Source organism: Hyperoodon ampullatus, assembly GCF_949752795.1.
Source record: "Hyperoodon ampullatus genome assembly, chromosome: 2".
NCBI lineage: Eukaryota > Metazoa > Chordata > Mammalia > Artiodactyla > Ziphiidae > Hyperoodon > Hyperoodon ampullatus.
This window is the reverse complement of record NC_136915.1, coordinates 197902209-197929113: the sequence shown is the minus strand read 5'-3', so window position 1 is coordinate 197929113 and position 26905 is coordinate 197902209. Positions and strand designations below refer to the sequence as shown.

The 26905-nt window shown below is 61.1% G+C and overlaps 1 protein-coding gene across 2 annotated transcripts in view; it reads right to left on the bottom strand.

The window, feature by feature from the left end:
- The window catches only part of LGR6 (leucine rich repeat containing G protein-coupled receptor 6), a gene marked incomplete at its 5' end in the record, with an annotated part of 96320 nt that overhangs the window by 60746 nt on the left and 8669 nt on the right, over positions 1-26905 (bottom strand). Inside the window, 3 exons of one of the 2 annotated variants that reach the window (XM_079726177.1) lie at positions 5484-5555; positions 9193-9264; positions 11463-11534. In XM_079726177.1, the coding sequence (XP_079582303.1) occupies positions 5484-5555; positions 9193-9264; positions 11463-11534 (216 nt within the window). Of the gene's footprint in view, positions 1-5483; positions 5556-9192; positions 9265-11462; positions 11535-26905 lie in introns of those variants that run through there. The other variant, XM_079726178.1, reaches the window with a different exon arrangement.

Sequence of the window (26905 nt, the reverse complement as noted above, 5' to 3'; positions counted from 1 at the left end):
CGTCCGAGTCTGCTATTTGAAGCTGCCCAGTGGGGCTGGAGGGTCCTTTTCATCCATAACTGGCTCTTACTCTTCTATGGGCGTCAGAATCCACTGGGGTGGGGGGTTCGTGGAAACGCGACTGCGGGCCGCACCTTCAGAGGTTCTGATTCAGCAGGTGCGGGTGGGGCCTGGGAGGCCACGTCTGACAGGTTCCCAGGAGGTGCTGGCGCCGGTGCCCAGGGACCCCGCCCGGAGAACCACTGCTCGACATGGTCCCTCCAGGCGGTGTGAGCCGTTCTCTGCCTGGGCCCCTGCCCCGAAGACACCGTCCTTGTCCCCATGATGCCCTCCTCCTTCCCCCGGCGCTCAGAGGTCTGAGGAAATGCTTCCCCGAGGGACCCCCTCCCATGCACAGCCGGCTCCGCCTCTGCCCCAATGGGAAGCTGCAGCAGGGCTCCCCCAAGCTCTGTCGGTCGGTGGGCTGTAGTGCCCATGCCGCTCCTCGCATGGCTGGGTCGGACGCGCTGTTTCTGGCGACAGAGTGCTAAAGCTCTTCACGAGTCGATGGCTGTCAGGCACAAGCGCCTCACGGCCTCTCCTGAGGAGTGTCTGAGTGTCTGATCGGCACCAGGGGTCTCTAGGGATCCATGGCGATACCAGAGTGTCAGCAGCCTGGGCTCCCCTGGCAACCAACACTGTCCACGTGTCATGGACCGAACGTTTGTGTCCCCTGAAATTTGTATGTTGAAGACCTCAGCCTCCTCCACACGATGGAATTAGGAGGCGAGGCACTTGGGAGGGATGAGAGCCCTCCCGAGTCAGGAGAAGGCTCTGCCCGTCTCTGCTCCCCAACACCACGGCACCATCTGCAGCTCACAAGAGGCCCTCGCTCACCAGAGCTCCACCGCGGGCCCCGATCGCAGCCTGCCAGCCTCCAGCTGTTAGAAATAAACACCTCCTGAGCCACCCATCTATGGCACTTTGTTACACCGGCCCAACCCGGCCTCACCCAACCCCGGAACCCCAGGGTGCAGACAGACGCAGGCCGAACCAACATCCGCGGGCATCCTCCAGCGAGGCGTACGCTCCAAGGCCGGCCCTGGGAGGAGATGCACTGGAGACACCATGGTCCTAGAGCCCCCGATGGCCCAGTGCCCAGGGCTCATCATCTGCCCACTCAGTGCCCTCAGCATGGCCCTGGGGGGTGGCTGAGTGTCACGGTGTGCGCGTGGACCCTGGGCCAGGCTGCCTGAGCTTTGACCCCGGCTCTGCTACGTACTGTGTCCCTTCCACCGAGTCCCTGCACCAGCTGTGCCTCAGTTTGCTCATCTGTGACATGGGGTGATGAGGTTAGTGGTCTAACCATCCCACAGAGCCGCAAGGTGAAATGAGGTGTGAGGACCAGCGGTTCACACACGGAAGGGGCCGTAAGTGCTGGTCATCACTGGTCTGGGGTATAGCTGTGCCTCAGAGGAGGGTCAGAGATATGGAACAAGGGGGGTCTGCTCAGAAGCCCCCCAGGAAGACCTGCGATCCCTGTCCTCCAAGAGCCTGTGCGCTGGGTGGCACGGCTGGGCCACTTTCCTCCTCGCCCCACAGGCAGGTCCCCAGGAGACGGGCGTGTTTGCAGAGGGACCACCCACTGCACCAGCCCCCAGAGACTAAGCGTGCGGCTGTCACAGGTGACTCGGACACGGGCGCCCCTCCCCGCTCTCCCCCAGCACAGGCCCCGGTGTGTCTCAGATGGGGCTGCGCTGCTTCTGACGGGGGTCTCGGACTCGAGTCCACGCCGCCCTGGACTCGTTTCCCCAGCTCGGCAGAGAGCGGCGGTGTCATGGGGCTGCCCTTGTGGTGACGTGCTCCTCCCGGCGTGTCCAGGATGGGGCTGTTTTCTGTTTTCTCCCCTAATTTAATCCTGCCGCTGGGCCTTTCTGATTCCTCTCGGGCCCCACCCGGCCCAGGCCTGAGGTCTTTCTGGGCTGTTTCTCTGCTCTTCCATGACTCCCCTGCCACCCCCGGCCCTGCCTCACCCCCACCCAGTTTCTCTTTTCCCCCAGGCTCCTCTGGCTGCCGTGGTTTCTCTTGGCCGTGGCTCTAGCCTGGCGTGACACGTCTGGCACGGCCACCCTCGCCCTCCCACGCTGGTCGGGGAGGAAGCAAGTGTATGCAGGGGACGGGGCGGGTAACGGGGGAGCCAAAGAGCCTGGGTGCCACGTCTGGCTGCGTGCCTGGGCCCATCCCCTGCCCGCTCCCCCCACCCAAACCCGCTTCCTGTCCCGTGGACCACGGGACAGAATCTCCATGGACGTTCCAGGAATGTCTGGGGGAGTTTGCCCAGGGGAAGCGAGGAACTGCCTTCCCCGGGGCCCAGAGCCCCGCGGCCCTGGCTGCCGTGGACCTGCCGCCCCAGGCGCCAGCTCTGACCGCGGGAGGCCCGGAGCCGGCCGGAGCCTCCGTTCCCTCACCTGATGGCAGAGACGGCCGCTATCACAGGGGCGCGTGAGGATGGACTCGGATCACGTGGGTGTGCCGCCGCACGCGGGCGCCCGACGGAGGCCGCTCCCCCCTCTCTGCGCAGCCCGGCAGTCGGGGCCTGCTACTCCTCACCCCTCCTGGACGGAGGAGCCCGAGTCAGGTGGACGCGTCTCACTTTGATGTAACACCCACCAAACAGAACCTTCAGGTCGGGTGACACCCCCCGTCTCCCCAGCACATGCACACGCACGCGCGCACACACACACACGAGCACATGCACACTCTGGTGTCCTGCAGGCAGGGTGACCCGCGCTCCAACTTATCCCAGATGCCTGGTCACCCCACCGGCAGGTACCCAACGTGTCCAAAGGGGCCTCGGCATCCCCCCTGCCCTGTGCCCTCCCCGGCTCATCCCCTGGGGTTCACAACTCACCACTCGTTCAACACATTCTCACTAAGTCCCCACCGCGGGCCAGGCTGTCGGTGACCGGCCTTTCTGTCCACCCAGGTGTCCAGGCCAGAGAGCTGGCGGTCAATACGGCTCTCCCTCTCCCTGGGCACCCGCGTCCGGTCAACACCACCGTCCCCAGGAGTGACAGTGGTAGTAGTAGCTCCTTTCTGTCCTATCGAGGGACACAGACCCTTTCACCACCTCCCTTTTACTGAAAAAGGAGAAGCACACAGGCCAGGCAGCTGCCGGCCTTACAGGGAGTGAATGAAGGAGCTGAGGTTTGAACCCAGGCAGTCTGAGCCCAGAGCCCTGACAACCAGGCTTCTTGATATTCCCAGAGCCAGTCCGCTGCTCCTTTAGCCGCTGCCCCCGCCTTTCCTCCGGCCCCGTCACGTTCCCTTGGCGTAGGAGCCCGGCACCAGCTCCCCGTCTCCAGGCTGTCCTCCTTGACTGCCGCCAGGGTGATTTGCAGTGATGCAAACTCCGGCTGCAGGTCCTGTGATGGCTCCCCAGGGCCTTAAGCATAAAGCCTGAATCCTTGGCAAGGTCCTCCTCATCTCTCGTGGATTCCGGATCTGGTTCCGCTCCTGCCCTTCCCCCCAGCCCCCCAGCGCCGCCCCCCACAGCCAGCCAAGCTCGCCCCCATGCACATCCTCCACGGCCCGCTCAGTTCCTTATCTCCCAGTCTCTGCACGTGCTGTTCCCTCTGCCTGGAATGCCCTTTCCTGCCCCTTCACCCGGTGACACTAATCCTTCAAGAGGCAAAAAACTCGGCTTTTGCCTCCCCAGCAAAGCCTCAAAAACACGTGTGAAATGAACGGTCGGGCAACAAGGTAAATGAACTACATGACAGTTGCGTCCCGCACGGCACAGCTGCCCCAGGTCCTCCCCACATTCGCTGCATACTTGCTCTTCGTGAAACCCCCTGAGGTGTCGGGGGTGGGGGTGGGGGGTAACCTCCCATGGGGAGGCGGGCGGCTGGGCACAGAGACCGTCAGAGACCAGCGTTTCAGACCAGAGCCAGCCGGCCCGCCGCCAGAGGTGTCTTCACAGGACTGCAAGAGGCAACGCCCTCTCGGCGGCCTCAGACCCGGGGGGCCCTGGGCCTGTGTCCCCGTCCCCACCCTGACCCCCTGGGCCGCAGGGGGGACGGCCACAGAGGGAGCTGGCCGTCTAGTCTCCCGGCTGCAGGGCCTCCGTGTCTCAGGAAGTGCAGGAAGTGCCTGTGTGGCCCAAGCGTGTAAAAGACAAGACCCTCAGGGTCCCCAAGCACGCAGAAGACGCAAGTCACAGGGAAAACCTTAATCTCTAAGTAAGTGTGACTACATCCAGTGGGAGTCTGTTCCCCCGTGGAAACCTCTCTGATGCTCTGGATGAAACGTCCCCCTCTTCCCCGACCCCCCATTTCTGGCTTCCCCTACTCAGCGGGCGCCCCAGCAACAGTCTGCCCTGTGGGGGGCTGGGGCGCAGCGTGGGCCCTCCTGGCCTTTGACCCTTGACTGTGGCCTCGAGGGGCACACCCGGCTGCCTGCCCTGTTCAGCGGTGACCTGAATGGAGGGAGAGGAGGTGACAGGGCCAGAGGCCCAGCACATGCAGGGATGGAGGGGGAAGTGGTGGGAGGGGGAGGACGGGGGAGCGGGGCCAATGGGCAGCTGGGGAGAGCGGGGTGTCTGGGCAGAGAGGGAGGAGACTGGCCTGCGGGTTGTGGCCCGGCCCCCTCGGCTGGCCCTCTGTGCACGGTGGGTCCTGGGGAGGCGAGGACGGGGCAGGGACCACTGCAGGACCCACAGGCCAGGACACCGAGGCCTTTGTCTTGACACCGCACGTTCAGCCTGCCTCAGTTTCCCCCAGTCCTGTCCCCCAGCTTTGATTCCCCCCAACTACCTATGTCCTCTCCCATCAGACGCAGATGTACCTGAAAATTCAGTTGGTTCAGGCAGCGTGCATTAGGCCCCTAGTGCATTCCAGGCCCAACGGTGTGCACCCAGCTCCTGCCCAGAGGCCCACAGCGGCTGGTCCCTCACCCATCCCACCTGCTTCTCCTTCTGCCCTGGAACCACGACGCCCCTAGTGGACAGGACAGGAACTGCAGCGTTCCGTGGAGGGCTGGACGGGGCGGCGCGGGGCGGCGCGGGGCGGCGCGGGGCGGCGCGGGGCGGCGCGGGGCGGCGCGGGGCGGCGGCGGGCCGCCCCGCGCCGCGAGTCTGGGACGCGGGGAGACATGTGTCTGAGTTTGAATGCTCCCCTGCCACCAAAGTCCGGGGGTCCGAGCAGGTGAGCCCCTTCCTGACGCTTCTTTAGAGCGGCAGCCTCCAATGCCCACCCAGACTCCACGGCAGAAGGCCAGACATCCCAGGACGGCGGCCCCGGGGGCCCCACCCAGGGAGGTCCCATCCCCACAGTCCTCCACAGGGTCTGGGTGCCTTCCTGCCCCGAGATACACACGCGCTCATACACATGACGTAGGACGACGACAGCCCCCTGAAGAAACAAAAGCCAGGAGCACACTGTGGGGACGGGGGGTGCAGGGAGGAAGGGGCGCCCAGGCCCGCCCCCAACCCTCCCCTGACTCACAGAGACTGCAGGCTCCGCAGTTCCCACAGCGCCTCGGCGGGTATCCGTCCCAGCAGGTTGTTCTGCAGCATCCTGTGAGGTGAAGAGGCGGCTTGAAGGACTCCCACCCGCCCGCCTGCCTGCCCGCCACACCGGAGCCCAGCCTCAGAACCCGGAGTCCTGTCCCACCCCTCCCTGGCTGGAGGTCCAGGGCGCCGTGCACGGGGCTGGGAGAGTGCCTCGGAGGGACTCTGGGGAAAAGGCCGGGCTGGAGAGGACCCTTTGAAGGGGAGGAGACACAGCCGGGGAGCGGGACGTGGGAGCCTCCGGCCGTCTACTCTGAAAGGACGTAGGCAAATGCACGATTTCCTCCCCAGGCCTCAGTTTCTCCGTCTGCAGCCGAGAGGCCAGGTTTCCTTCAGGGAAGGGGAGGATGTGCAGGGCCCAGGCAAGTCTGTCTTTGTGGTGTGTGTGTCTATAGAGACAACTTGAGGCACCCACATCGGAGTGTCAGCACCATCTGGTGACGCCATCACACATGACCCCACAAAAGCAGGGACATGGGCTTCCCTGGTGGCGCAGTGGTTGGGAGTCTGCCTGCCGATGCAGGGGACACGGATTCGTGCCCCGGTCCGGGAAGATCCCACATGCCGCGGAGCGGCTGGGCCCGTGAGCCATGGCCGCTGAGCCTGTGCGTCCGGAGCCTGTGCTCCACATCGGGAGAGGCCACAACAGTGAGAGGCCCGTGTAACGCAAAAAAAAAAAAAAAAAAAAGAGCAGGGACATGCCAGCCGGGGGCACGATCCGCTAGGGAGGCTGTCCTCCTGGACCTGCGGGGCAGTGAGTCAGAGAGCGAGAAGGGGAGAAACTGGGGTCTGGGGCCTTCAGGTGGCACTGCTGACCCCAGCCAACCCTGGCCACCAGAGCTGTGCTCAGAAAATTGTGAGGAGGCCATTCCAGGGCCTCGGGGAGTCCCCGAAGCCTCAGGGCCCTGGGCAAGGGTCCTGCTCGCCCAGTCCTAAGGGAGGACCTGGGTGGCCACTGCCACTGGAACATCCTTCCCTGCTGGCCTCTGGAGAAGAGGAGGAGGGGGCACACGGGGCCGGCCCCCCGGGGGGTCAGGGAAGAGCCAGGGGCAGGAAAGAAGGAAGCTGCCTCACCCTGACCCGCACACCCGTCGGGCCCTCCTGGGCCAGGTACAGCCCCAGGAACAGCACCTATTGCAGGATGGGCTGCTCTGGAACTAGGAGGGACCTCCAGGGAGACCTACTGTGTGCCAGGCATGCCGTCCACCCTCCGGGAGCTCTAGGCATTACCCCATGCAGGAGCTCTGGCCACATCTGCCCCTCACCTGCCCCGACGGGCACAGGGCAGGTGCCCTCAGAGGTCCAGGCATCTCCCCACACACCTGGGTCAGAAAGAACTGTGGCTTCCCTGAGAACAGCTCTGGTGGGGGGGCGGGTGGGGGCAGTGTGTCTGGGCTCTCAGCCTTCAGGACTCTGCAGGACAGGGACCCCCACCTACGGTCGCGGGAAAAGGCACGGGGCAGGGGCTGACCCTCTTGACCCAAGCCCGGCCAGAGCCTTGGAGAACCAGCGCAGGAAGGCAGGGACCCTAGGAATAAGACTTCCAGGTCAGGTGTGGGGCTGGGCGGGATGGACAGGGGAGGGGTTCTGCCACAGCCGCTCAGAGAGGATCAGAGAGGGAACCCCCTTTTTTGGTCCTTTGCCTCCGGAAGGGCAGGGGGAGGCAGAGTGTCCTGCAGGGACAGCCAGGCCTCACCCACCAGAAGGAAGATGAAGTTCAGACAGGGGCCCCTGGAGCAGCTAAAGTGACCGCCTCCCAGCACAAGAAGAGGTTATTGTGCTGATGGCGGGCTTTACTGCTCTATTTTTCTCGCAGGTCTGAAAACAAGTAAGAGAAGGCACTGCAGAAGGAGAAACCGTGGTGGACACCAGGGAGTACTTCTTGCCCAGATGCAGGTGGAATCCCTGCTGTGAAGACACTGAGTAGGCGGGCGCCATCCCCCGAGACCACCCACCCATCCCTGAAGCAGAGAAGTGGACACGAAGGCTTTAGGGAACTGGGGTGTCCGCGGGGGGCGGGTGGGGGTCAGTGGCGGTGGGAATGGACAGCCTGGCTGCCCTCCTCTCCAGCCGCAGCCTCTCCTGCCGCCCGACCCACTAGGGCGCACGGTGTCCAGGGGGCGGGGCTGCGGCTTCCGGGAGGCTTTGATTAATTGCCTGATGCAGGCGAAGAAGAAAGAGGCTTCACCCTAAGCTGGGGGCTTAGGAACGGGACGCGAGTCTCACATCTTCTGAAGGCCCAGCAGACAGATCCTCCGCTCACCAATCCGGCTGCAGGTCTGGGCCTGCCGCTGGGCACGGACGTGCCACCACGCAGGCCGCCTGGGCCACGTCTGGCTCCGGGGGCCTCCCCACCCCCGGGGAAGCGACGCTGGTGGGAGCGGGACAGACAGACCAAGAGAAGAGGCAGGAAGGACTGAGGGCCGGCAGGATGGGAGAGCAGGGTCTGCAGCAGAGCGGAAGGAAGGAGGGACAGGACAGAGGCAGAGTGCCCGCGGGCAGCGAGGGAGTAAGGCGGCACGAGAGGCCAGCAGGGCCGGAGTCAGACAACACGGAGGACGGAGAACGCCTGGAGGTGGTCGGGGGCTGCTGACAGGCTGGAAGCCTGAAGCCCACAGGCCAAGTGGGCAGGGCCACCGCCAGCCCGTTGACAACTTGGAGCAAATTAGAAAGATATTCCTTTCTAGATGGAAGTAGCCCCAAGGCTGGCACAGGGCTAGATTCCAGCCCCTTCTCACCCCTCAGGTGATGGTCTTGTGCAGTGAACAACCTGCTCAACTGTACAAAGAAGACCTGCAGGTCAAGTTGGGGCTGAGGGGGCAGGAGAGCGTGGGAGCGGCTCACCACTTCAGGGAAATTTCAGATGCTCCAGGATCAGCCCCCGGGCTCCTCCTCTTCTTCCCAAGCCAGTCCCTGTGGTGACGAGCCCTTCCGAGGAACCTCTCTGATCCACCCTCAGACCCCCCGCGTCCCCTTCTCCCACCTCCTTTCACCCACACTCATCACAAGAGCAGGAGTGGGGCCCGGGGAGGACAGTCGCAGCTGGGACGAGGTGAGCTGTGGACTGGGGCTGGGGACAGGGTGCCGTAGTGTCCCCTTTTGTCCAATGGGCTGTGGGCTCAATGGAAGAGAATAACACAAGGTCCTCTTCAATTCTCACTTTCCTTTTGCTTCAGGGACAGAGACGCCTAGGAACTGGAGGAGGGGAAATGTTTGCAGAGATAATGGGACTCAGTGCTGTAGCCAGAGACCAAGGCTGGGGCTCGAGAGGAAGGGGGTCCAGAGGAAACCTCTCCAGAAACTGTCCTACCCACCCGGCCTAAGAGTTCCGGGGGGGCACGTGGGTCTGAATCTGACCTTGACCCTCAAAGACCTGTGCTAACGGGCACTATTCACGTTACAGAAAGGAGAGGAGGTCACTTCCCTACATTGTGGCCTAAGCACCAGGTGCTGTTATACATTTGTTTACAAATCACAAAGCTTGTTACAGACAAGGCGAAAGCAAAGACATGGAAATACTTAAAATGAAAAGTGAAGATAAGGAAATGAGCAAGCCAGTGGCAAACCAAGACAGGTTACAAAATTTCCATTTGCCCAGAGTTCTCCAGGCTGCATCTCCATGTAAAGTGGGACTTAAGACTTACAGGATTTTCAGGCTGTAGAGACCAGAGAACGCCTGTCCCGGGATGTGCGAGAGGCGGTTTCCAGAGAGACGCCTGCAAGTCAGAGAGAAGGGGTGGTGGGTGATGCTGGCAGGGAGCCAGGCAGGGCGGTGGCCCTGGGTCAGCATCCTGGGACGTGGGAGGGAGGCTGCTGGCGTAAGTGCGCTGCCAACTGCACTGCCAACTGCACAATGACCCCACAGGGGGCCCACTAGGACCCCCAGCCTTCAGAGGAGGAAACCGAGGCTCGGGTCACAGAGGGTGCTGGTGTCTCCCCGGACCCGATTACCACTAGGCCCACGTCCACCACGTCCATCCACAGCACTGACCTGCTTACCCACCATCCCCCTGCATTGTCTCCCGTCACCAGTGGAGTCAGATCAGACGGGTGTGTCTGGGTCTCCCTGTGCCCTAAACTACACAGACAACCCCACTAGTCCAGGGGGCAGGAAACGGGGTGTCGAAATTAGTCTAACCCTGTGGTCTAATTAAGCGTTTCCACGTTTGTCATGGGTGACCATCAACTCTGAAAGGAGCAAACAGGACGGAATGTGCTGATGCGTGTCCTCAGCGCTAAGCCTGACGAGCAGAGTCTGCTGAGGATGCAGCAGAGCCTCTCAGGCATCACTGGGCACATCAGTTCTCACTGAGAGGCCTGCCGACTGCCGATGTGGAAATCGTGCTGACACAGCTCAGAAGCTATTTTTAAAAAATATATCTCTACGAGGGGACTTGCCTGGCGGTCAGGTGATTAGTACTCCGCGCTTCCACTGCCGGGAGCGCAGGTTCGATCCCTCATGCAGCATGGTACGGCCAATAAACACACACACACACACACACACACACACACACACACACACACACACACACTTTTTATTTGACGTTTGTTGTTTAAAAAAAAAACACATGGAAAGGCATCGTGACCTTTGGGGTTACTAGCTTGGGTTCCCTAGGTGGGCATCTTGCCTCTAAAACAGGCCCAACCCCTCTCGGGGAGTGGGGAATGGAGGACCGGCAGCCCCCAGGGCTCAGGCTGTGCCCGTGTCACCAGCCCGGCTCCCAGGCCTTTGTCCTGCCCTTCATTCCCACCAAGCTGGGCCCCTGCACCTCGACGGCCCCTCTGTCCCTGCCTTTGAGAACAGCCTTCAAATTCCTCCTCGGAAGGCGTCCCCACCCACCCTGCCCACTCGCTGACGTGGTGAGCCCGGGTGCCCACGCCAGGCGCCCTCTCGTCTGCTCCGGGCAGACTGAGTGCACCCGTGGGGGGCCGTGCCTAGGGTCAGGGTGAGGAGGGCTGTGCAGGAGGAGTGGGTCAGGGCCAGGAGCCCCCAGTCTTGAGAGTTTAAGCAAAGCCGGTAGAGCCCCAGGATCAGTGGTGATGCCCAAACAAGAACCAGCAGGCTGGGGGTCGGGTGAGGAGTGGGGCAGGGCTGGGAGCAGGTGTCCTGGCTGCCTGCAAGGGACAGCGGACACTCTGGCCAAGGAGATGACTCTCTCACGTGAGGTGCTAGAGCACGAGGCCAGCCTGCAGGGCTCCAGGCCGTGGGGAGGGATCAACCAGGGAGGACTTCCTGAAGGAAGTGGGCCTTGTGTTGGCCCTGACAGAGTGGAGAGAGAGATGGTGGGCCTGCCAGGCTGGAGGGGAAATCTGCTCAGATGCAGGAGGGCTCCAGGGATGGACAGGGGGATGGGCCTCCCTGGAGCAAAGCTGGCCAGGTGGGCTTGGGCCAGGTGAGGGACGGTCCTCGAAGCAGCTCCTTTGGATTGTGGGGAGCCAGAGAAGGCCGTGGAGCTGGTAAGAGGCACCCTGAGATGGGCAAGGTGTGTCAGAGAGGAGGTAGGTGATCTGTTCTTAGGGGCTGCGGCCGCCCCAGGGGAGGGAACGTCAGGGCAACAGCAGCAGCAGGGATAGGTACGGGGGACCTTCAGAGGAAGAACCACCAGGACCTGGGGAGCGGCCGGCGGCCGGACACAGGGGGCAAGGGCAGGTCAAGGATGACCCCAGGGAGAGAAGCAGCGCTGACAGAAAGCCGGTCGGCTTCAGGGAGGCAGAGGCTGGGTGTCCGAGCTCCTCTGTCCCCACTGCCCCCATCGGGCCCACACCTGGGCAGGTGGGGCTGACCCCGCTCAGAACAGCTCCCCAAGGCCGTTTCCGCTGGCTCCACCCGTCCCCCTGGGGACCCCCAGTTCCCCGTGTCAGAGGTCACAGTGCCCGCCTCCAGCCCCCCGCCCCGCTCCCCCCATCTACTCACAGCTCCTCCAGGAAGCGCAGGTTGAGGAAGAGGCCGGGCTGGAGCTCCGTGAGGTTGTTCATGCTCAGGTCTCTGCGGGAGAGAAGGGAGCGGGCAGGCTGTGAGCTGCGTCCTCCCGGGCCGTGTGCTCCCCGTGGCTCCCCCTGCGCCTCCCGCCTCCCCCCTCCCTCCACGGGACGGGCTGTGATGAGGGCCACAGAGGAAGCCGACCCCGTCGGGGACAGGCCAGAGAAAAATTCAGGGGATGTCAGAGCAGGACAGGGCCAATCAACACGCAGGATCCCTCATGGACGTTTTACCCGAGACCACCGCCATCCCGTGGGCTCCTGGAATCAGCCCGACTCACCAGGGGGTTGCCTTTTACTCAGTCCCTGAGCCCGCGGGATTCCACAGCCCTCTGAGGCCTGCAGTCTCTCTCCTGTCGTCTCTCCCCCAACCCCACCAGGCTCCTCCTACTTTTCTCCAACCAGAGGGCCTGGCCCCTGGTACATCCCTGAGGATGCTTGATTCCCGAGGAGTCCCACCTTAGACCAGTCTCGCCTTCCCATATTATCTGAGAGACCCTGAGAGTGGTTTCTGTGTCACTGCCCTCCAAGATACCCTGCACACAAAGGAATCACAGTACTGTGATTGTGTAACAGCTGGCGTTTACTGGAGGCCCACTTTGTGTCAGGCACAGGCTAACCTTTATCCAAATACAGTAAGTCCCCTACATACGAACCTCCAAAGATGCGAACGTGCGTTCGCATGTCCAGTCACATAAGTTAGGTCACGCATCTGGCATACATTGTCACGTGCGTGCATCCTTTACAAGTGGTTGTGTTTTTGTGTACTTTGCAGTACTGTATAGAGTACAGTAGTACAGTACCTTCATTTCAAGCCCAGGATGTCTGAAAGCAAGCGTAAAAGCAGCGGTGATGTAGCTGGTACTGCTAAGAAGCGCCAAGCGATAAGATGGAAACAAAAGTGAAAGTAATTGAGAGAGTGAAGCGAGGCAAAGAGATGTTAGACATCGCTCATTCTTATAACATGAATCATTCAATCATTGGCACGAATCTAAAGAACAAGGACAAGATCATGGAACATGTGAAGTCAGCTGTGCCGACGATGTTGACAAAATATTGAAGAAGCATGGAAAAGTGATGGAGGAGATGGAGAATCTTCTCCGGGTGCAGATGCAGGATCAACATCAGCGCTGCGTCCTGCTCAGCTTAATGCTGATTCAAGAGAAAGCGAAAAGCCTTTATAAAGCCTTGAAGAAGAAACACGGCAAAGAATCAGAGGGCACGTCTTTTAATGCCAGCCATGGCTGGTTTCATCGGTTCAAGGCTAGAGCCAACCTTCACAACGTAAAAGTTAGTGGAGAAGCAGCAAGTGCAGATAGGGTAGCTGTCCGGGAACTTCTGGAAACACAATGAGAAATTATTGATGATGGTGTGTATTTACCCAACCAGGTTTTTAATGTGGATGAGACACAACTGTACTGGAAGAGGATGCCAGACCGAAGTTACATCAGTAAGGAGGAAAAGTTGATGCCGGGCTGTAAAGCAGCAACGGATAGGCTAACTGTTGTTTGGTGGCAATTCTTCCAGTGATATGAAGCTGAACCCTCTCTTAGTTCATCATTCAGAGAACCCAAGAACCCTTAAAAACATAGCCAAGGGCTCTCTTCCTGTTGTGTGGAAGCGTAACTCCGAAGCCTGGATTACACAGGCCACGTTCCAGGACTGGTTTTGCCACCACTTTATCCCAGATGTAGAGAAATATTGCTCGGAAAAGGACATTCCAGAAAAACATTCTTTTGCTGCTCAACAACGCTCTGGGCCACCCCCCATTCATGGATGACTTTTCCCAACGTCAAAGTAGTGCATCTGTCACCGAATACTGCATTGCTCATCCATCCTATGGACCAGGGAGTTACAGCGACTTTCAAGAAATATTATATAGGTCACACTTTTTGTCAGGCAGTAAAGGTAAGTGACAAATCAGGAAGAACCTAGGGACAACGTTGGAAGGACCGTAACATCTACAAGGCCATAAAAAACATTGACTTTGCATGGTGTGAGGGTATGGTGGTCACCATGAATGGGGTTTGGAAGAACCTTTGCCCACAGTTTGTTCATGATGTTTGTGGATTTGAGAAGGCAGATCAGAAGTCCGAAGAGGTCTTCAGCAACGTAGTGACCCTCAGTGAGAAGCGGGAGCTAGATCTGCAAGAGGACGATTTCACTGAACTCCTTGCTGTGCAACATGAGGAGCTTACTGATGGAATTGGAGGCGCAGAGAAAGGATGAAGAGGGACAGAGGAAGAAGAAGTAACTGAAGAGATTCACGACACAGGAAATGGCAGGGGGATTTTCTTTATTTGAGGAGGCACTGTTAGTTTTTGAGGCACAGGGCCGACCCAAATGTAGAATGATACACAAAGGCTGCAGCAAGCTACTGAGAATGCAATCCAGGGCTACCTTGTCATCTAGGACGAGAAAACAAGAGCTACTACCCAGACATCACTGGATCGTTTTTTCAAGAGGGTGGATAGAACTGAATCCAGCAAGGAACCAGAACCTGTGCCATCCACGTCAGGCCTGAGTGAACTTGCAGCTCGCCCTCCATCTCCTGTTGCTGACGACCCTTCAGCTCTACCATCTCCCACCTCCTCCCCCGCCTCGAGTCAGTAACTGTTCCTGCCTGTTCCCTCGGTGCCAGCCCCTGTGTGCCAGCTGTTGTACTGTAATATTGTCCTTTTCAAGGTACTATACTGTAAGATTAAAAATGTCTTCTCTATTTTTTGTGTTTGTTTTTTATGTATTGTATGTGTGTAAAGTGTTATAAACCTATTACCGTACAGTACTCTGTAGCCGGTTGGGTAAGTCGGGTACCTAGGCTAACTTTGCTGGACTTACAGACAAATAGGGTTTACAGACGCGCTCTCGGAACTGAACTTGTTCGTGTGGAGGGGACTTACTCTAATCCCATTGAATTCTCACAACAACCCCAAGGTGGATTCCAATGTTACCTCCACTTTACACTCAAGAAAACAAAGAGGAAAATGCTAAACATTTCTAATTTGAATAAGATGAAATCTATTTTCAAGGGGGAAAAAAGAAAGCAAAGCGGAAAAGAGCGCTGAGGTCAACTCTCTCCTTGGTTTACCTGCCAGACCTCAGGCTTTCTTAATCACTATGACCCTTAGTTTCTTCATCCATAAAAATGGTTGAACACCACCCAACTCCTAAGGTCCTCGTAAGGATTAAATGAGCCAGGGCTTACAGACTGCCTAACAGGGCACACACATCAGTCCTGTCCCTCGGTGACCTGTGGGAAAGCGTCCCAGCCCAGCAGGCCTGGAGTAGGCAGAAGGGGTGACCTTAGCCTGCTGGTCCTGCCCCGCCCCAGCGTCTTCCTCCCAGTCCGCGCCGGGGAGCAGTGATGCTCGGGCTGCACATGTGAGTCTCATACACTTGGAATCCCTCCTGTCTCAGACTCCTAACAGCTGCTTCTCACCTCCGCCAGCTCCCCCAGCCTGAGGGCACAGGGTGGACCCAGACCGGCCCACCGTGTGGCCGGGCACCACCCGCTGGCCTTCCTGCAGCTCCCTCCTCCCCAGGGGTGCACGTTCCCTGCAAACCCCAGGGTCTCCATTTTCCACAAGAAACGCGTGTGACGTGTGTGCTGGAGATAGGGTGGGGGTCAGGGGTTCGAGGCCCAGCTCCAACCTATGAAAAGGCTGTTTAGGCTCCGGTGTTTTACCTCCAGTGAAGCCTGGCCTCTGGACGCTACATGCTCTGAGGAAGGAAGCCATCGAGGGCAGGTAGAGCCAAGGAACCGGCAGGCTCCCGTCTGGCTCCACATGAGGACCCAGGGTCCGGGCCGGGCCATCCCGGGCCTGCCCGTCCAGAAGGAGGGCCGGGCGAGCTGTGGCTGCTTGGCTGGCGGCCGCAGAGCCGCAGGGCACGCTGGACGGTGGCGGGAGGAGACCGTGCGGCCACGGGAGCTCAGGCCGCAGACCCTCCTGCCCGGCCCCGGGTCCGGTGCACGATCAGCCTGGCAGGAAGGCGTGAGGATCCACAAAAGCAGGTACCTCTGAACACGTACCCCGAGCATCTCTGGACGTGTCTCCACAGGCGCTCGCGGGCATGTGACTCAGGCCCCATCACTCAGCCGTCACCCCAGGGGCTGCACCTCAGAGGCTCTGATGTGGCTCCATGGCCCCTCCACAACGAGCCGCCTCATTGTTCTCCTTGGAGAGAAAGGAGCCTGCACCCCGCCCGCCCCGCATCCTGCCCGGAACAGCGCCCAGCCCAGCCGCAAGGCTCCGTGAGGGGCAGAAGGGGGCGTCTGCCAACACTGCAAGAAAGGGCTAGGGCTGGCACCAAGGAAAGGGCCGCGGAGGGAGACGCGGGGCCGCGGAGGGAGACGCCGGGCCGCCGGCCTTGGGGACCAGGGGCCCGGCACGCGGGCCTCAGGAGGAACCTGCCCTCGGGAGCTCTGACCCGGGAGTCCGGTAAAGGTGGCGTTCCTGGGAGAGGTCACCCCGGGCGCCCAACCGTCCTTGCCCGGACCAGGGCAGGGAGAGGGGCGCGGGCCGTGCGAACGTGTAAGCACTGCGAGTGTCAGGACTCGTGAGCCCCTGCAGCGCCTGTCTGTGAGGCACCGGGCATGCGTGTCGCGGGAGGGCACGTGTGTGTGTCTGTACACGTGCAAGTTTGGGTTGTATTCATGAAAGTCACAAGCATTCTCCAAGTATCCACATGTTATCAAGACAGAATTTCTGTGGGAGAAACTCACCCGGCTTGCCCCCGCGGGTGGAACTCTTTTCGGCTGTGACCTTGGGCGAGCGGGCTCCGTCGCTGGCTGGGAGGGCGCGGGCTGCTCGGGGGCGCTGCTTGGGGCCCAGCTTGTGGGTGAGCTGGACACCGAGGCCAGGCCTCAAACTCTGCCCCACCGCTGCCGCCCTGTGAGCACTGCGAACGCACGTACACGCACACGCACGCACACGCACGCGCACGCACGTACACGCACACGCAACGCACGTACACGCACACGCACGCACGTACACGCACGCACGTACACGCATGCACGTACGTGCACGCATGCACACGCAACGCACGCACGCATGCGTGCACGCACACACAGCTCTCCGGGACGGGCTTTGTGGGTTCCTGATCTACACAGTTACACAGAGAGGCCCCTTCGGAAGGGCACGCTTGGTTTAAGTCTGAACACTTTTGGACGCGAGGCACCATGTTTCGTGGTGGGCACTGCCCGCTGCATCTCTCAACTCAACTGCAGGGGCCAGAGGCTGGGTTGCAGCCCCACCCCGAGGCCTTTTCCCAGCAGCCCTTGGGGCACCCAGAGGGGCTCTGTTTGCTGGGCTGGACACAGCCATGGGCAGGGGGACAGAGAGGATCGATGAGCGAGGCTGGCAGCCCGAGCACAGGAAGCGTTCTCAGAGCTCGACCCTGTGTAGCAAGTGGACCACCAAGGAAGCCAGGAGAGGCGGCGGCGCCGTGGAGACCAGGAAGATGCTGGGGAACTGAGGGGCATAGAGCAGCAAGACACAAACCTGGACGGGGTGGGGGGTAGTAGGAGACCCGCCCCCAGGGCCATCTGGCTGACACCCAAGGGCCCTGGGGGATTTGTTCTGTTTGCATTTTTTCTATAAGGAGAAACAGCAGACGGCAAAGCCCCTGGGTCCTGCTGGGTGGGCCTGGGAGGACTGTCACCACCGGTTGGAAGACAGACCAGGAAGCAGGGCCCGTCTCTGCAGCCAAGTAAAGAGCGGCCAGAGTGACCGGGAGATGAGCCCCTGTCCCCAGGCATGGCTGTGCCCCAAGGCCACCTCTGTGAGGCCCTCCCAGCACCCGCCCCCACCCCCGGCAGAACTGAGCATCGTCCTGCGTCCTACAGGGTTTTGTTCAAGCTCCCGCAGGGGCATTAGCTGGGCTCCTGCTGTGTGCCTGGTGCTGCCCTGCCCCCATCACCACCCAGCACAGCACTGATGAGCCCGTGGGCCTGGCCCTGCCGCGTGACACCTCCCAGCCTCTGTCTTCCCATCTGTGAAATAGGGATCACGATGTACTTGCCTCACAGGGGTTGGAGTGAGAATTACATGAGTCATTAAACTGTACGAGTTAGTAAAATAAACTCAGGGCTCGCTCAGCATGCCTTCTTACTAATGTCCTCACCAACTGAATTATGATGATCCGGACACAACGCCCCATGTGGCCAGGAGCTCCCTCAAGGCAAGGACTTACTCTCAGTGCCCTCTGCAGCCTCCAGGCCTGGGGGTACCTGGCACACAGGGGCTGCACTACACACCAAGTGAGTGACCACAGCCTTGCCCAGCCTCTTTGCCCATGGCTGGCAGCCCTGGCACTCAGAGGACACTGGCTGACCTCCTGTGTCACTAAGAGGCAAGTGACAGGAGAGAGGGCTCGGATCTGGGGGCAGGGGCCTGGTCCAGTCAGACCCACGTCACCCTCCCTTCCAGCCCCCCAGATTGCTGGCTTCCTTTCCGATGGGCGGCTGTGGGTTCCGAGTGCCGGGCTGCAGGGACATGGACGGCACGGGGCCAGCCCCAGGCCCAAGTTCGCAGTGTTGCTGGGGAGGGTTGTTTATCATAGAGCGACAAACCCCGCATTTGTACCCTGCTCCCTGGTCACCAACTGCTCCCGCCGCCGCTCTCCCCGTTGGGTTCCACACTGTCCGTCCGGACTCAGAAGGGCGGGGGCAAAGAGAGACGGCCTTGGGGGCAGCAAGAGGGGTACGTGGGCCGCAGGCGGGTCAGGAACGGAAGGCGCCGAAGACCGGGGGGTGGGGGGCTCGCCATGCACACAGGACCGGCCGAGCGCCTTGGGGCTTCTGCATCCCTGCCCGCTGCGCAGCGCTGGGAGCATCTGCCAGTTACTGTGACTGCCCAGAACCCCTGCGCTTCCAGACTCCCCTGAATGGCGTCTGTGCTCCTTCAGTCAAGAGGGGAGACAGACACAGAGGGGGACCCAGCCCCCGAGGCCCCACGCCAGCTGATGGAATGGGGGCTAGAACTGTGTCTCCCGAAACCAGCGCCTGGACGGCGCGTCTTCCTCCGTCAGCTGACTCCTTATCAGGGGGACTGGTACTGGCTGTCTTCTTGGAGGCTCCTAACGTCGACACAGAGTTCTCTCAGATTTCTGCAATTTTCACAAATTTCCCAACAAAGGAGTGGCCCCAACCAGGGCAAAAGCATCCACCATCACACACACAACAGCACAACCTGAGGCTCACAGGCCTTGCACAAACCCCAGTGTGAGAACAACACTGTAGTCTTAAATTGAAGGGCTACTGCTTGATTCTGCCCTGTGTTGGCTGCCCTGTTTGTGAGGACATCTCCAGCCTGGCTGGGGGGGCCGGAGGGCTTGAGAAGGAGGCAGGCAGCGTGGGGGATGGGAAGACAGATGCCGACGGGGAGGGTTGGCACCTGACTCGGGGGCCACTGGGGTCCCCATGGTTTCTAAGCCAAGACCAGGCTTGTGCAGGTCAGAGGGAACCAGGGAGAGATGGGAAACCCAGAGCACCGTCAGGTGCCCCGGTCAATTCAGGCAGGCAGGGGGCACAAAGCAAGGGAAGGGGACATTCCTAAACGTCCTGTGAGAGGGGAAAGGTAGGGTTTTTAGCCCTGGGCTGTAAGACCACAGGAGACAGGGAATGCCACTCACGGTATTGTGATACTTCATCTATGGATTTGTCTCCTCAAGCTGATGGCAGTGAAAGGAGACCAGGGCCAGGAGAGATGCCTCCCACTCAAGGATGCTGCATTCGGGAAATGGAGGTCTGGCACCAACTTCAGGCCAAACCCTTGTTTCCACCTTCTGCTTCTTGGAAAAGGGAAAGTGCCAGCTGGAACACCAGGTCGAGGGTGTGGGTGCCCGGCTGGGGTGAGGGAGGGCGGCCTCGGAGGTGGAGAGGGTCCCGGGCCTGCTCTGCCCCTCAACCCTGCAAGGGGACCCCTTTGTTGGGGAGCCGGCCGCCTCAGGCTAAGGGGACTTCGCTGCTCTACCAGGCAAAGTGGCCAAGCTGGGATGGTCCCAGAGCCCCTGCCCTGATCAGAGGTATTTCCCCTGGCCCGGTGGTTGGTCCTAACCCTCCGAGCCATGCTGTGCAGGCCGGCCCTCCACCAAGCCCAGAGCAGGCGGAGGCACCGCAGAGCGAAGATGGGACAGGCTGGCTGTGTGTCTGCTTCCCCTGCGTGGGTCCCTGCTGCCTGCCCAGCCGAGCCCCACACGCGGAGAGGCCGGAGGGTGGTCCTGGGCCCAGTCAGGGCTGCTGTGTGCAGCCTACGAGCACAACGGGCCGAGGCTCTGGGAGCCGCACGGCTGGCTCTGCACCTCTCCTCTGGAGATGGTCCAGACCTTCACCGCCCGTACTGACCGTTCACATTCCAAGTCACTGAAAGTAAATCAGAGTGAAAATTCGGTTCCTCGGCTGCGCTGGCTACATGTGGCTACGACGTGCGTGTCCTTGGGTGTGTCCTTGGTGTCCTATCAGCAGCACCCGGACAGCCCTGCAGTTGGCCTGGGCTGTTTCCTTCCCGGCTCTGCCGCCTGCCAGCTGTGTGACACGGGGCAAGTGACTTCGCCTCTCTCTGCCGCGGCTCCTCCCTGGTAAAAGCACTTTGCCAGCATCCGGCACTCGGTGACCAACCCGCCGCCAGGGCTGCCGCTCACCGTGGCCCAGCTCACATGCCTCCACCCTCCAGCCTCTCACGCCACCGCCCAGCCATGTGTCATTCAACCAGCATTTATTAAGCACCTACTGAACACCAGGCACTGTGCCAGGTGCTGAGCTGCCGGGTCCAACAATGAGGGGTCCCTGCCCTCCGAGCCCAGTCAGGTGGGTCAGTGACAAAAGTGGGCGGTGACGAGGGCTGGGCCCAGGGCTGGATGTTATATGCCCGGGACTGACCTCTGACCTCTGCGGGCTCCGTAGACACTGTCATTGCCCGGCGGGGCTGGTCCCCACACAGCGGCGGCCAGGCACCGGCCTCGTCACACACAGCATCGAGGGCCGTTTCCTATGCAGCACAGAGGGGCGGGCTCCCCACATGGCGGCCCTGGCTGGGATCGACCTGGAGCCGAGGGTCCAAAGCAACTGCTCCGGGACTCGGTCCCGCCAAGCTCAGTGCCCTCCACTCACCGGCGTCCTTCCAGCCCTGCTCTGACCTCTGCTCCTCCGCCTCGGGGTGTGGAGGTGCGAGGGCAGGAGTTCTGTCCTCCCTGTGGGCCTGGAGCCCCTCAGAGAGGAAGGCGGGGACGTCCCAGGGGATCAGAGCTCCCCAGGGCGCCCAGGAGCAGGGAGCAGGGGCCACGGCCGGAGGACCGCGGCAGCCCTGGGGTGGGAGTGAGTGCGCTTTGTGTGCGGAGCTGCCCGCAGCCAGCCCTGGCCCTGTTTGTTTGGCTGAAGCTCTGTCCTGCGGCCTTTATTTCACCAGACAAAGAGGCGGGTGTGCCTGGGGGGGAAACGGGAGTGGGCCCTCTCTTCAGAGTCGCCCCCACCCAGCTGGAAGCCCTCCTCTCACCTCAGGACCCCTTGCCCCCTTCTCATCCCGGCAGCCACCCTCGCCCAGCCTCGCCCATCACGGCCAGATGGTGCCCTCGACTCTCAGCTTGAATCTAGCAGGAAAGAGCGGACGCTGGGCACTCAGAGCATCTAAGAGCCACCTTTGCTGGGACGGACCCGTTGTACAGACGCGGCTCAGGAAAGGAAGGCCCCTCCGTTTGGGTGCCTTCTGTTGGCTCTGGCACATCCTTGGCCTCATTTAGTCTAATCCTTTTATCAGGACGGGAGTGAAGCCTTCTTTATTCCCTTTTAAGTGAAGAAAGGGAGACTTGGAAATATCAAGTTACTGCCCGTCTAGTCACAGTAAGTGGCAGAGCCAACCCTGCGGGGCTGGTTCTGTTGAGCCCAGCTGGGTCCCAGCCCGCAGGAGGCTGAAAGGTGTGGCAGTGGGGTGGCAGCTCGGGAACAAAGGAGGGGATTAGGAGGGCCTCTTTGTCCCGCTCCCCCCTCCCACACCCTCCCCCCCACCCAGGACCCGTGGGACTTTCCGGAGCCCGCTCCCTCCTCCAAGTTCACCTGGTCGGGCGCACCCTGCTCTCTCCGCCCAGGGAGGTCCCGCCCGCCTGCGGAGCCTCACCTGTCCCTCCCATCGGCCCCTGAGGCCCCGATGCCTGGTCCCGGGGCGTTTCCTGGCCGCTGGTCACCTGTCCACCACCTTCGTCCTCCCCTCTGGCGGGCACGCCGACAACCCGCCCTCTTCCCCAGCCCCACCTGTCTGGTTCATGGACTTGTAGGAAGACTAAACCACGGTCCCCACTAGCATCCCCACCCAGGGAGAAGTCCTGCCTGAGGTCCAGCCTTGCGGCCTCGTGCTGCGGTTGCACGGACCTTCTCCCCCGGGGAAAGTAGCCTGTGGGCTCCGGGGCCAGACTGCCGGGTCTGACCTTGGCCCGACCACTTCCCAGCTGCTTGATGTCAGCAAGTTGCTTTTCCTCTCTGTGCCTTAGTTTCTGCACCTACAGATGTTATTCAATAGCCCCTCTTCAGGGAATTGCTATGCAGGGGGTCAGCCCTGCCCACCGGGCATGCAGCATCCCGCCCTCACCAGCATTCACCCCAGGGCCTTCATCTGGAGAAGCAGCTCTGCAAGGTTCCATCAGAGATGGGGTAGGGAGGGCATTCTGGGTCAGCCCTGCCCTTAGGAGACACCAGCGGCTGCTTCTCTCTGCAGCCTCCAAAGTGTGCCACCTTCTCATCCTCTCATCTTCTCATCTTTGATCTTCTGATCTCTGGCCAGGGTCCCCAGCCAAAGGCATTCCTGTCTCCTGGACTCCTCCAAGGAGAGGCAAAGGGCTGGGTGCCTCCCGGTCCCCTGGGCTCCCTCCTCCCTGTGCTGTGGGTGTAGCCAGGACTCCCACAGAGGCCCTGGGACCAGGATATAGCCCGGTCCCTTTGGGGAATGTCTGAGGGGAGAAGGGTCACAGGGATGGGCCGCCACTGGGCGTGGTGCCCCGGGCGTGCCTTCAGCTTAGTTCCTGCTCCCAGCACCCATGTGCAGAGCTGAGCCGAGCACAGGTGGTGTGTGTCCCCACGTGCACACAGGGAAGGAGGCGGCACACCCTGCCCTCAGGACGCCAGTCTGAGGACACCTTCAGACCACAGGCACAGCTGGACAGAGCCGAGGACGTTAGTGTCGGAGGAATCCCATGCCTGAGGACCAGGACACAGTCAGGGAGGGCTTCCTGGAGCAAGGCCAGGAGGGACAGGGTAGCCCTGAGAAAGTGGCTTGACTGAGAGTTTTGCAAAGGGTGGGCCTGGGCTGGGCTGCTTAGGGCCACAGCGAGAGATGCTGCAGTGGGCCAAAAAGTGGCCTTCAAAGAGATGTACCCAAGTCCTGATCCCTGGGACCTGTGCGCCTGATCTGACTTGGAAAGGGTCTTTGCAGTGGAATTCAGTGAAAGATCTTAAAATGGAGGAGCTTCTGGGTGGGCCCTGAATCCAATGACAAGTGCCCCTAGAAGAGACACAGAGACACACGCAGAGCAGGCAGTGACGAGGTGACTGGTGCTGGTTGGAGTGATGCAGCCACGAGCCCGGGAGCCGGCAGCCCCGGAGCTAGAGGAGGCTGTGGTGGATGAGGCCCCTCTGACACCTGGATTCCACAAGAGAGTCGTTGCTGCCGTGTTAAACCACCTGGTTTGCGGTGCTCTGTTACAGGAGCCACTGGAAGTGATGCAGGGAGCAGGGACCACAGGCCCCTCCCACACCTCCCCCCGCCCCGCCCCGGGAAACACACTCGCACCCCTGAGCTGCCTCTAGGATCCACTGTGACCCCAAGATTCCACTCCTGGGTGTCCGTGCTCACCAGACACCCATCCAGAGCTGCTCGCGGCAGCTCCACCTGTAAGGCCCCAAACTGGAGGGCCTGTCCGCATGGCCCGTGTCCTCCCGCAGTGAGGACCGGGCAGCAGTGGAAGTAGCATGGATGGATCTTCAAACGTGGCAAGGGGGAGGGGCAGACACAGCAGCGCTCCGTCCTGGTAAAGTCTAAACACAGGCAAAAGGTGCCGGGGCTGCTGAAGCCAGGGCCGGGGTTGTCCGGGGGCTGTGGTGGCGGGGGGAGACCGGGAGAGGCAGTCGACACTGTTTCTTGGCCTGGGTGCTGGTTGCGCAAGTGTACTCAGCTTGTGGAAATTTACCAGGACACACTTGCCACATGTACTCTCTTCTTAAATAAAAATGAGTTTAAAAAATTAGGGGCCGGGGTGGGGGGGCTCATTCTGAAAGTCCTCTGTGAACCTGGAGTCGGCTAAGGGCTCCCTCTGGGTTCCCTGGTTCTACTTCCCAGCCTTTACCTTGTGGGACTGAAATTGGATGTGCGTTTCCGTGTGTCTTTTCACCTCACTCATCTGTGCATCCCCTGGCATACAGTAGGTGCTCAATAAACACCTGCTGAGGTTTGCTGCACAGCCAAGGGCACGGTGTTCTCAGACTCGCCCCAGAGGTCCCTGGCCATCGGTTCCGGCGCCCTGGGTCATCCCAGGATCCAGTAGGACACACCCTCCCCACTGCTGCCCCCTCCCCTGTGCCTGTCCCCACCCAGCACGTGCAGGGCGGTACCTTCTGACCCACCAGCCTGAAATCTCTCCCGACAGACTCGGACCTTCAGAGCCAGGCACACACTGCAGACTCGAGGACCAGCAGCCTCGGGTCCCTAGAGCGCTCTCTCCATCCAAGCCTGCATACCTTTCTTTGTCTTAGCTTGTTGGAAACTGGATGGAAACCTTCAAAAGAGGTTTTCTTTGTAAAGAAAGGGTAAAGAGAATGACTAGGAAAGGCAAAAGCTTCTCAGTGGCAGGTTTATGCAGCAGACGTCTCACTCTCACGAAACCCAGGCCAGCCAACGGGCAGCTTACGTCTCGGCTCCGTCCTCACAGCAGCCGTCTGGGTGGACGCCACACCTCGGGCCTGCCGTAGAGCCAGGCCAGCACGGCCCCCAGGTGTGAGGGCTGCCCTCCCACCCAGCCTGTCTCTCAGGGGAGCACATCTGCTCTCAGCCACCACACCTCCCGCTGCTACCATTCACTTCTTCATGCACTGCTTCACTCATCCCAGCAATGTTTTTGAGCAGCCCGTGCAAGGGTGATACCAGCCCTGCTTTCCTGGGGCTGCCAGCCTGGTTGGGAAACAGACGAGTGAACAGGAGTTAGACCCAGGGGGGCTGCGTCCTAGGGCAGAGACGGGAAATTTCCCGGAGAAAGAGAAGTCTCAGTCGGCCCCTCGCATCCTAAATCAAGCTCATGCTTCCCGGGCTGCAGGCTTCTTGCCTGAAGCCATTTCTTAACCACATCCTTACAGTAAATCACAGTGATAGTCACGGGGCGCCACCTAAGTACAAATTAGGTAAAAGCAAAATCCCGGGCGGGGCGGGGCAGGGGTGCAGGGAGTGGCTGGCCAGCTGACGGTCTGACTTATTCCAAGGAGAAGCTGGAGGTTGGTGCTGGGCACACTTTAAAATGCAGATGTGGCCCCAGCAGGTCTGGGGTGGGGTCTGAGCCTTTGCACTCCAGATGCGTCCCCAGAGGAGGAATGCTGCTGGTCTGGTGGGGACCACACGTTGAGTCAAAGGCTTTAGGATATCCAAGGCACTAGATGGGGTGAATCGCCTTTACTCAACCCCTCAGAACTACGTTTTCAATCACTTTTTTGCTAAGCATTGAGCAGACTGACCCATGGAGACATCCAGCTGTGGCCTGGCCTGGACAAGGAGGGCCGGCGGAGGGGCCAGCAGAGGCTGGGATCCTGCCGTGCTCCACTCTCCCACCCCGCGCCTCCCACGCGGTGGGGCCTCCAGGCGTGGTGGCTGGCTGCAGGCAGGTGGGCTGCCTGCAATGCCACGAGATTCCCATGCGGGGCAGGCCCAGGCCTTCAGCCTCCTCAGCAGCAGGACCACCCAGCACCCCCGTCTCCAGGATCCCTGGGACCACCCAGCACCCCCGTCTCCAGGATCCCTGGGACCACCCAGCACCCCCGTCACCAGGATCCCTGGGACCACCCAGCACCCCGGTCTCCAGGATCGCTGGGACCACCTCCAAGGTCGCCTCTCCAGGCCAGCTGCACCCCCCACCCGGTGCCTCCAGGGCCAACAAAGCAGGGGGTAGCTGCCCCTCTCCCCACTGAGGAGAACAAGAAGGAAGCTGGAGGTAGAGGGACAGCAAACTCCTGGGGTGTCAACTGTACAGCCAGCAGAGGAGGGGGGCACTGATCTGTCACGGGGGGCGCAGCCAGGCAGGGGCAGGAGCTGCCACAGGACTCCAGGAGGGCCCCCAGACCCAGCTTCCAAACCCACCCCTGGCATTCCACCCTGCCCACTGCACCGCACAGGCTCCGGGGTGACCTCAGCACGGGGCAGGCCAGGGTCCGGGGAGCCCAGTACTGCCCAGCCCCCCTCCCACGCTCAGCAGGGACCTGGGCCCACAGCACAGTGCCTTTGCACCCCGCCTTCCCTGCGCCAGTGTGGGTGGTGAGGCTGACGCTTTCTGGCAGGTGGGAGCCGTGCAGGCGCAGGGGGTCACCCTGGGCTTCCGCATTCAGAGCAGGGGAGACGGCGCGATGCGAGGGCTGGTGTGGCGTCAACGGGCGGCGGGGCGGGCTCGGGGGTCCTCCTTCTGCTGGCTGCAGGTGGTTAATGCGGGGCCTTATTCTGGCTGGGCGCACAGCACCGGAGGTGCTGGGGATGGCCCTGCCTCGTCCCAGCCCCGGGATCTCAGGTCTCGCTGGGGGACGCTGCACCTCTCGGGGACCGGGGCCCCTCCCTCACCTCGGCCTCACTCGCACCCGTCCTCCCACTCCGTCCCCTCTGCTTCTACAGTCTTCTGGGACGCAGAACTACCAACCCAGCAGAAGACAGGCCCAGAGACCAGAGGACTTGTCAACAAGCTCTCAGCAAGCTGGGGGCAAAGACAGAATGGGAGGTCGGGGCGTCCTGACTCCAAGCCCACTGAGCAGAGAGGCGCCCAAAGCTGCAGCCGAAACCGGAGGAGGGCCCCGTCGACACCCCCGTTCCTCCCGACCGTGCAGCCCTGAGTGTACACGCCAGAGAACACCGCCGCCACAGTGGGGGGGACCCGGGAGGGGAGGGGCCGAGCTGGCAGGGATCTGCAGGGTGGCGGCAGGGTGGGGGGACTCGCACAGCCACTTACTGAGTCCTTGTCTCCCCCTCGTTTGTGGTGGAGAATTGTAAGTGTAATACCAGTGCCCGGCACAGCCGGGCGCTACTAAGTACACACTTAATAAACTGTTGCATAAATAAGACCACGGCAAGTGGCTGCCGTGTGTCAGACACCCTTCCAAGCGCTTCTGCATGTTAACTCGTTCACCGTCACCCGACCCCACCCCGTTCGCAC